General features: G+C 46.2%; 1 protein-coding gene across 1 annotated transcript in view; it reads right to left on the reverse strand.

The window, feature by feature from the left end:
• The window catches only part of OVOL2 (ovo like zinc finger 2), a 50855-nt gene extending 43438 nt beyond the window's left edge, over nucleotides 1-7417 (reverse strand). The window contains exons 1-2 of the mRNA XM_049870014.1: nucleotides 7044-7417; nucleotides 6164-6384 (exon numbers count right to left, since the gene is read on the reverse strand). Of these exons, the coding sequence (XP_049725971.1) occupies nucleotides 6164-6384; nucleotides 7044-7143 (321 nt within the window). The 5' untranslated portion in view covers nucleotides 7144-7417. The remainder of the gene's footprint in view (nucleotides 1-6163; nucleotides 6385-7043) is intronic.
• Between the last annotated feature and the right edge of the window lie 2432 nt (nucleotides 7418-9849).

The raw sequence follows: 9849 nt of genomic DNA on the forward strand, positions 1-9849 counted from the left end.
GACACACTTTAAACCCAAGAACACAAATAGCTGAAAGTGAAAGAATAGAAAAAATATTCCATGCAAATAACCACCAAAGAGAGTTGGGGTAGCAATCTTAATATCAGACTAAGTAGACTTTTAAGACAAAATCTGTCAGAAGAGATAAAGATGGACATTATATAGTGATAAAAGGGTCAATTAATCAAGAAGATTTAACAATCATAAATACATGCACCCAACATCAGGTCACCTCAATACGTAAAGCAAAAACTGATAGAAGTGAAGGGAAAAATAGTACTAAATAGTTGGAGATTTCAATACGCAACTTTCAATATTATACAGAATATCTAGAAAGGAGATCAACAAGGTAACCGGGGACCTGAATGACACTATAAACCAACTAGACTTACCAGACATCCAGAACGCTCCACCCAAAACACACAATACACATTCTACTCCACTGCACGTGCATCATTCTCCAGGATAGACAACATTTTAGGTCGAAAATAAAGTACTGATAATTTTTAAAGGTTGAAATCTTACAAAATATTTTCTCTGATCACAATAGAGGAAAGCTAGAAACCAAAAAGGAAAAAAAATCTGGAAAATACACAAAGATATGAAAATTAAACAATGCACTATTAAACTACCAATGGATCAAGAAAGAAATCAAAAGAGAAACAACAAATTTCTTAGTGTCAAATGAAAATGAAAGCACAACACACCAAAACTTATGGGCTACAGCAAAAGCAGTACTCAGAGAGCAACTTACAACAATAAACGTCCGCGTAAAAAAGAAGAAATATCTCAAAATAACGATCTAACTCAATAACTCCAGGAAGTAGAAAGAGAAGAGCAAACTAAGCCTAATCCTACCGGAAAAAATGAAATAACAAAAGACCAGAGCAGAAATACATAAAATAAAAAACAGTAGACAGAATCAAGAAAACCAGAAGTTGGTTCTTTGAAAAGATCAATAAAATTGACAAGCCTTTAGCTAGACTGACAAAGAAAAGTAGAGAAAAAATGCAAATAACCAAAATAAAAAATGAAAGAGGGGACATTATAACTGACCTGATAGAAAGAGAATTACGACAGAATCTTATGATCAGTTTGGAAACTCTACGGGGCAGTTCTGCTCTGTCTTATACGGTCGCTATGAGTTGGACTCTCGACGGCAGTGGGTTTTTATTATGATCAACTGTACAGCAACAAAATGGATAACCTAGATGAAATGGACAAATTCTTAGAAGCACACACGCTACCCATACTGACTCAAGAGGAAATTGAAAGTCTTAACAGACCCATAACAAATGAAGAGATGGAATCAGTGATCAAAAACCTCCCACCAACAACAACAACAAAAATCCTGGACCAGATGGCTTCAGTGGGGAATTCTTACCAAACATTTGGACAAGCTTTGGCCTCATACTGTTTAAACTCTTCCAAAAGATGGAGAAGTAAGGAATGCTCCCTAATGCAATCTATGAAGCAAATATAACCCTGATACCGAAACCAGACAAAGACACCATAAGAAAAGAAAATTAATGGCCCCAGGAACCCTTTTAGCTCAGTAATGAAGTCACTCCTAAGGTTCACCCTTCATCCAAAGTTCAGACAAGCCCATAAAACAATATGAGACTAAAGGGCACACCAGCCCAGGGGCAAGGATTAGAAGGCAGGAGGGGACAGAAGAGCTGGTAATAGGGAACACAAGGTCGAGAAGGGAGAGTGTTGACACGCCACAGGGTTGCTAAACAGTGTCACAAAATAATATGTGTACTAACTGTTTAATAAGAACCTAGTTTGTTCTGTAAACCTTCATCTAAAGTACAACAAAAAATTCAAAAAATAAACCAATTAGTTAAAAATTGTTAATAAAAAAGAAAACTGAAAACCAATATCTCTTATAAATATAGACGCAAAAATCCTCAACCAAATACTAGCAAATGGTATATTAAATCCAACAGCATATTAAAAGAGTCATACACCACGATCAAGTGGTCTATGTTCCAGGAATGCAGGGATTGTTCAACATTAGAAAATCATTCAATGTAATACACCACATCAACAAAACAAAGGGAAAGAACCACATGATCATTTCTACAGATGCAGAAAAAGCATTTGATAAAATCCAACACGGTTTATTGATGAAAACCCTCAAGAAGATTGGAATAGAAGAGAAATTCCTCAGTATGATTGAGGGAATACACAAAAAGCCAACAGCCAACATTATACTTAATGGAGAAAGGCTGAGAACTTTCCCCTTGAGATTGGGAACAAAACAAGGATGCCCTCTCTCATAACTTCTGTTCAGTATTGTATTAGAAGTCCTACCCAGAGCAATATGACAAGAAAAAGAAATAAAAGGTATCCAGATTGGAAAAGAATAAGTAAAATCTCTATTCGTGGATGATATAGAAAATCTCAAAGAGTCCACAAGAAAACTTCTAGAGCTAATAGAAGAATTTAGCAAAGTTGCAGAGTACAAGTTTCAGCAAACAAAAATCAGTTGAGTTTCTACACACCAGCAATGATAAATCTGAAAGGGAAATTAGGGAAACAATTCCATTTACGATAGCATCTAAGAGAACAAAATATCCAGGAGAAAATCTAACCAGGGACGTGAAGGACTTATACAACGAAAACTATAAAATACTGCTGAAAGAGATTAAAGAAGACTTAAATAAATGGGAAGACGTTCCATGTTCATGGATCGGAAGACTCAATATTGTTGAGATGTCAATGCTATCCAAAGCAATCTATAGATTCAACTCAATCCCAACAATTCCAACAACTTTCTTTACAGAAATGAAAAATCCAATCCTCAACTTATATGGAATGGCAAGAAGCCCCAAATAGCTAAAGCAATGTTGAAAGAGAAGAAAAAAGTAGGAGGACTCACACTTGGATTTTAAAACATACTGTATAGCTACAGTAATCAAAACAGCCTGGTACTGGTATAAAAATAAACACACAGACCAATGGAATAAAATTGAGAGTCCGGAAATAAACCCACACACCTATGGTCAATTGATTTTTGACAAGGTTGCTAAATCCATTCGACAGGGAAAGAAGACTCTCTTCAATAAACGGTGCTGGGAAAGCTGAATTTCCACATGCTGAAAAATGAAACAGGATCCATGCCTCACATCATACACAAAAACAAACTGAAAATGGATTTAGGACCTAAATGTTCAAACTAAAACCATAAAATTCTTACAACAAGCAGGGGCAATGATGTCAGGCCTAACTTTCAACAATGGATTATCTAATATAATAACAAAAACACAAACAGCCAAAGACAAAATGGAAACCATTTATCTGACAAGAATCTAATAACAAAAATATAACTAAAACTTTGACAACTTAACAACAAAAAGACTAATAACCCAATCATAAAATGGGCAAAAGACTTGAACAGACATTTCACCAAAGAGGATATTCAAACGGCCACCAAACACATGAAAAAGTGCTCATCATTAGCCATCAAAGAGATGCAAATCAAAGCCATAATGAGATACCATTTTACTCCCACTTAGAATGGCTAAGATAAAAAAAAAAAAAACAGAAAATAACCTATGTTGGCAAGGTAGAGGGAAACCGGAACCCTTATCCATTGCAAGTGGGAACGTAAAATGGTACAGACATTGTGGAAAACAGTGTGAGGATTCCTCATAAAAGCAGAACTAAAACTACCGTATGTCTCAGCAATTCCTCTCCTGGGTATATACCCAAAAGACTTGAAACCAGAGACTCAAACAGAGACTTATACACCAATGTTCACTGCAACACTATTCACAATAGCCAAAAGGTAGAAACAACTTAAATGCCCATCAACAGATGAATTGGTCCACAAAATGTGGTACATACATACAATGGAATACTACACAACCATTGGAGAAATGAAGTCTTGATACATGCTACAGAATGGATGGAGCTTGAAGACATTATGCTGAGTGAAATAAGCCATTCACAAAAGGACAAATATCGTATGACCTCACTTATACAAAAAGAAAATGCATAGAGACCAAAGTTTATTAGTGGTTACCATGGGTGGGAGGAAGAGGGTAAAGGAGGGTGAGGCGTGATGGAAAAATCACATAAATTAAAGGTAGGGTTGTATAGCTGATTATTTTAATTGCCGTCAATAAGCTGTACACCTGTAAAAAGTTAAAACTGGCAAAAGTTGTATGAGATATGTTTACAACAATGACAAGATAAAAAGAGTAGCTGCCAAGCCTGCTTACGTACAACCAAACACCTCATGGGATTTGGTTCCTTGGTTTGGAGGTTTAAGGTCATGGTTTCAAGGCACATCACAGTTAACTGGACTAATAACATGTTTAGTGCTTCTGTTCCACCTTGCAGTTCGGTGCCTGGACTTTAAAATCTTGCAGGGGCCATCCAAGGCACAACCATTGCTGTCTATTCACCTGGAGCAACAGAGGAAGAAGGAGAGTCAGGACTAGGATGAGGAAATGGAATGTGAGGCTAATTGTGTCCGCGAACAACTGCTCCTTTGTCATGAGATCAGAAGAACTGAACGGTACCCAGCTACCATTACTAAACATTTGATCGAAGATTTCATAGAAGATCCTGATTAAAAGGAGAAAATGCAGAACAGAATTTAAAATTCTCATGGAATTCATACTTCCTGGAGCCATGGAGGCTGGACAAACCCCTGAAACTACTGGCCTAATCTTTAAACCTTAAGCCAAAAATATCCCTTGAAGTCTTCTCAAAACCAAACAATAAACAATAGTTTAGCTTAAATAGTGAAATAGGTCTGCCTTGAGCATTATTCTCTTTTAAGAACTATTTGGGATCAAATTGACAACAGCAAAGCGAAAGATTAGATAGGAACCTTAGGGGCAGTGAATTTATGTTAATGAGGGACGAACAACTCAAAAAAGGAGGGTGAGAATGGTCGCACAACTGGAAGTATGTAATCAGTGTCACTAAATTGTACATGTAGACACTGTTGTACTGGTGTATGTTTTGCTGTGTATATTCTCAACCACAACAAGATAAATAAAATTTAGAAGGAAAAAAAACCCCTAAATGTGCCCCAGTCTACCCCGCCCCCTCTGTCAAGCCCCGGGGAACTAAGAAAATTCAAAGAGGAGGTAAAGTCTCTCCGAGGAGGAGCTAAAATACGGCGGCTTTCCCAACGCACAGCCAACTCACGCACCCCTCTCTCCTTCCACACCAGGCCAGGGTAGTGGGACCAAGGGACCGCCCTGGAGAGCGCTGCAGTTACAGCCTAACAAGTTCCCGGAGAGAACTGTGTAGTGCTACGGCCCACCAGGCTAGGAAACTAAGGTTCAGTGATTTAAAACACCATCCCCTGGCTCCAGGTGGCTGTGAGCCAGAGGAATGGGGTTCCTTAATCTTGGGGAAATAGGGGATGCCTTTGAGCAGGCGATCATGTAAGTTCTACCCAGGAAAACGCAGACAGACACCCCGATATTGCCTACAATTCTAGAGGACTCAGAAAGCCCTGAGCTGTGACGACAGAGCGGGGCACACACCCCAACCTGCTGCTGTGGGGAAAGGATTGCGCTAAGGCATATTTGCAGTTGAACTCTTTAATCCATCAGTTTGGGTTAGGATTTGAGAGACATGACCAACCTAAAGTGCCAGGGGTAGGCTTCCTGTCTAACTGGCACTCTGTAATTGGCACTGGGAACACTTGTTACTGTGAGAGCCCCACTGTGTGCCAAGCTGCTGCCACTCTCTCCAGGGCACTGGGAAGGGTGTGAAACTCAGAATCTACATGGCGCTGGGAAATGAGTCCCAGAGGGTAGGATTGCGGGACGCTGGGATACCTTCCTTTAGACACCCGGAACCTAGACGGCCCGGTTATTCTCAGGCCTGGCGCGTCGAATGAACGGCTTGTGCCTTTTAGACAGTTCCAGAAGCCACACTCCCAAGCCGGGAGCCAGTCGCCCGGGCGCAGCAGCGCGGGCGGCCGCCCAGCAGGCGGCGGCCTCGCCGAGGTGCCCTGGCCTCCACCCAGGGGCAGGTGCAGGCGCGGCGCGGCGCGGCGCGGCGCGGCGGGCGCGCTCCGGGCCGGGGCGCCGGGACGCGCGGTGGGCGCGGCCAGGAGGGGCGCGGGCCCAGGAGCCTGTCGCCAGGGCGTGGTGCGGGGGCGCCGAGGGCAGAGTCAACACCGTACCTTGATTTTCGACCTGGCGGCCGGACGCTGCTTCGCCACCAGGTGTCCACCCGGGCCCTCGGCGTCGCCGGGCTCTCGGGCTTCGCGCTCGGGGGCGCGCGGGGACGAGCTGCTCTCGGCGCCTCCCGGCTCCCAGGCGCTGCTGCTGCCGCCGCCGCTGCTGCTCCCGCCGTCGCTGCGGCAGTCCTCGGGGGGCTCCTGGACCAGGCGACCTAGGCCCACTGCGGCGGGAGGGGCCGCACCCGACACACACACGCGGCGTCAGTTTGACCTGAGGGCGGTGCCGCCGCCCCACCCCGGACCTGGGCACCTCGCCAAGTGGACAACGCCGTGGGGGTGGGCGAGTAAGCCAACGGCTTGTCCCCCCGAACTAGCTTGCGGTGCTGAGGTTCGCTTCTCGGTCCCAGTCCTGGCGCCCACGAGTACCTGGGGGCCACGCATGAGGGACCCTGCGCGTCAAGTTTCTTCTCTTCGGGAAGAGGGGGCCTCTGACCTCTTCCCACCTAGCCCCAGAGGGTTGAGGGGTCCTTGGGCACCATCATGAGGACGTGGGATTAGCGGGGAGCCCCTCCTGGCCTTCATCCTCCCCCGACCCCCGGTCCTCCTGGGCCATGTCGGCCGGCGCTGCAGCCAACGGTCCCGCCGCCCGGCAATTAAGAGGCGCCCACTAGGGGGGAGACAGCGACGGCGTCGGATTTCCCAGCCTCTCCCTGCCGCGGCATGGGTCTGCGTCCTCCTCCTCCCGAAGACCCCCATTCTCCTCTGGAGGAGGAGGCACGGGTGGGGAGTTGAGCCCCGGCCGACGGCCGAAGGGACCAGGCCACCCCTTCCCCCACCCCGGGAGGCCGGTGCCCAGGCCCGGCTCTCGCGCGGCGCTCACCTGGGATATAGGTGTCTGCCCTTTCCTCATCCGGGAGCTCATTCCAGCTGCGGACCGAGACCCCCTGGCTCCTCCTCTTCACCAGGAAGACTTTGGGCATGGTGGGCCCCCTCCCCCCGGCTGTGACCCCCACGTTCTGCTGTTCTCGCTAGGGACGGCGGCAGTGGCTCGGTCCCCAGCTCCCGGCGCCGGAGCCCACCTTCCCGCCTCTCTGGGCCTCTCCCTCCACCCCCGGCGCGGCGCGGCGCCCGCCCGGCGACTCCGAGCCTTCCGGCTCCGCGCCTCCTATGCCTTAAATCGCGGGAGAGACCACGCCGGGGGAAAAGTTTCATAAAGTGGAATAGAAGAGACACCAGGAAACTTGGGAGTGAGCATGCGCCCTGCAACATAACGGTGTCAACAAGCTCGCTACCTGTCCGACCGGTTCCGGCGGCCGGGCTGCCTGTTCCAGCCCTTCCTTAGGCATGAATGTTTGCAAAAGAATTTAACGTCTGATTCTCCCCCTCCCCTTTTTAAAAAACGAAGGACATTTTAAAATCACTCCCTCCCCATGCATTCCCCCATCGCACGCACATCAAGGCAAACTCCTCGTGGTAAACCCCAGATTGGTTTCCCAGGGCTCCCACTAGCCCCTCACCCCCACTAGCTGGGACTCCGGAATGGATTTGGCTCCGACAAGCTCGGCAGAAAATGGCTCAGTTCTGGAAGTGTGGAGTGTTCTGGCGACTCCCCCTGGATTTTAGCTGGTGGAAGAGGAATCTGGTAACCTAAAATCCCCATCATCTGCAACCGCCCTCCAAATAAACAATAATTAATTTTAAAATCCAGGGTCTCTCTTTTTTTTTTTTTACCTTTATTTTACTGATTTGTGCCATACAATCTAAAGAAGTGGGTTTACTCCACCAAAGCAGCTTCTATCCCGAGACCTAACACCCCAAGAGCTCCCTAACCTCACATAAATACACAATGAAAACAAAAGCCAAGCGACTGCTATGCAAGAGCAGCTTCCAGAACGAGTTTCCTATCTTTTCCATCCGGGGGCGGATAAACAAGTAAGCAAGGAACCCACGGGCTTATAGTAAGCAAGGTACGCAAAGGCTTACTTGTGTTTACTTACTAATATACATAATTTCACCACATCTTTGAAATTGGGTCTGCCCCGTTTCTTGTCTATCCTGAGTGCCCGCTCTCCAAATTCTGAGGCTGGCAAATGACCTTTCCAGGAAGCAGGAAAAGTGGAGGTTGGCTACTCTTCCTCACAGTCCCTATCAGGGAGGCGGGGGGACAGCTTTGTATTTGTTTTTGTTTGTTCCTATCGACCCTTGTACCTGGAGGGAGGCGGGAGAGAAGGAAGGAGAATTGGTAAGAGAAAGATGCCAAGTTTCTGGGAGTAGCTGTGTCCACGTTGGGGGATGCGCTGCCCCCCCCCGGAACCCCTGCGCACCGCCCAAGCTCTGGTGCGCCCAGGCACGCCCAGCATGGCCTCCCCGGCGGCTGCGCGCGCCCCCTTCTAGGGGATGATTAAAAGTATGCTAGCAGCCCCGGGCTGCGTCTGGCCGGGGGCGCTCTGCCGTAGCTAGCAGATCTGCCTGCCTCACCTGTCTGTGACCCGATCCGCTGCACGCCCTGCCCACGGGATGGAGGAACCAACGCAGCGGATTTCCCCGTCTTTTTCCGCCCTGGAATGGCCCTTGGGGACACAGCAGCCTGGTAACGGATTTCTAGGCTGGGCTGGAGTTTCTACCCGCTCACTGAGAGAGAACACATCTCCCGGGGCTGAGGAGGGGACAGGCCGCCGTTCCTCCGTGTCCGGCCTTAGGGAATCACCCTCTCCGAGTGCAAGCCTGTCTGGATTCCAGATTTTCGCTGAGGAAAACAAAACAAAACAAAACTGAGAATGAAAAAGACTTTGATCCAGTGAGCCAGAGGGGAAAGAAGACATTTCTACCGCGGCACACGAATACCTGACTTCTTCCTTGCCTGCAAGGCTATGGTGCAGCTTCTGGGAGACGCTGCGGGTATATTTTTATCTGCCAACAGGCCATTCCATTCAAAATTCCTTCTTTTGTGTAAGAGGCAGTCATTTTATTAACAAGCTTCCCCCTTGCCCCCCTCCCCCTTTTTTTAAAACTGGATTTCTGTTTCAATGAGGTCTCTTTACAGTGCCCGGCCCACGCTTTTCTGTGCCTATTATTTAAAAAGATTGTGGAAGGTGGGATATAAAGCTAGAAAAAGCAACACAATGTTTCCCAGTTTGAGAGCAAAGAATAAACAGGACCACTACAATTTTATTTAAGGATTGCTGGATGCACACTTACTATGATATTTGCTAGACTTTTCTTTCTCTTTTTCCAGATCTGTCTTAATAGGGATTTATCAATATTAACCTTTTCAAAGAACTATCACCTTTGTTGATTTTTCTCTATTGTAAGGTTAGCATAAGGTAAGTCCGAGTATTACGTATAAAGTATAACTACATAGCTAATAACTAATGCAGTTATTTTTTCATCATTGTAAGTAATTTTGTTCATTACTGTAATACTGTTGTCTCTGTTGTAAGGTCAGTTTTTTTTTTTTTTAAGTATTATGAGTGGGGTTTATAGAGCATCCCCTAACATGTGGATAAGAAAGGAACTTAATTCTTTGAAAACCTCAAAGCTTAGCATTGGAAGGGACAAGAGACATAATATGGTCCTACACCCATGCAATATTAAGGGGGGCAGGAATCTGTCATAGTGTCCTTGGTAAGTGTGATGGTTAATGTTATGTGTCAAATTGGCTACGCCATGATTCTCAGCAGTTTGGC

The sequence above is a fragment of the Elephas maximus genome, chromosome 25, assembly GCF_024166365.1.
Source record: "Elephas maximus indicus isolate mEleMax1 chromosome 25, mEleMax1 primary haplotype, whole genome shotgun sequence".
NCBI lineage: Eukaryota > Metazoa > Chordata > Mammalia > Proboscidea > Elephantidae > Elephas > Elephas maximus.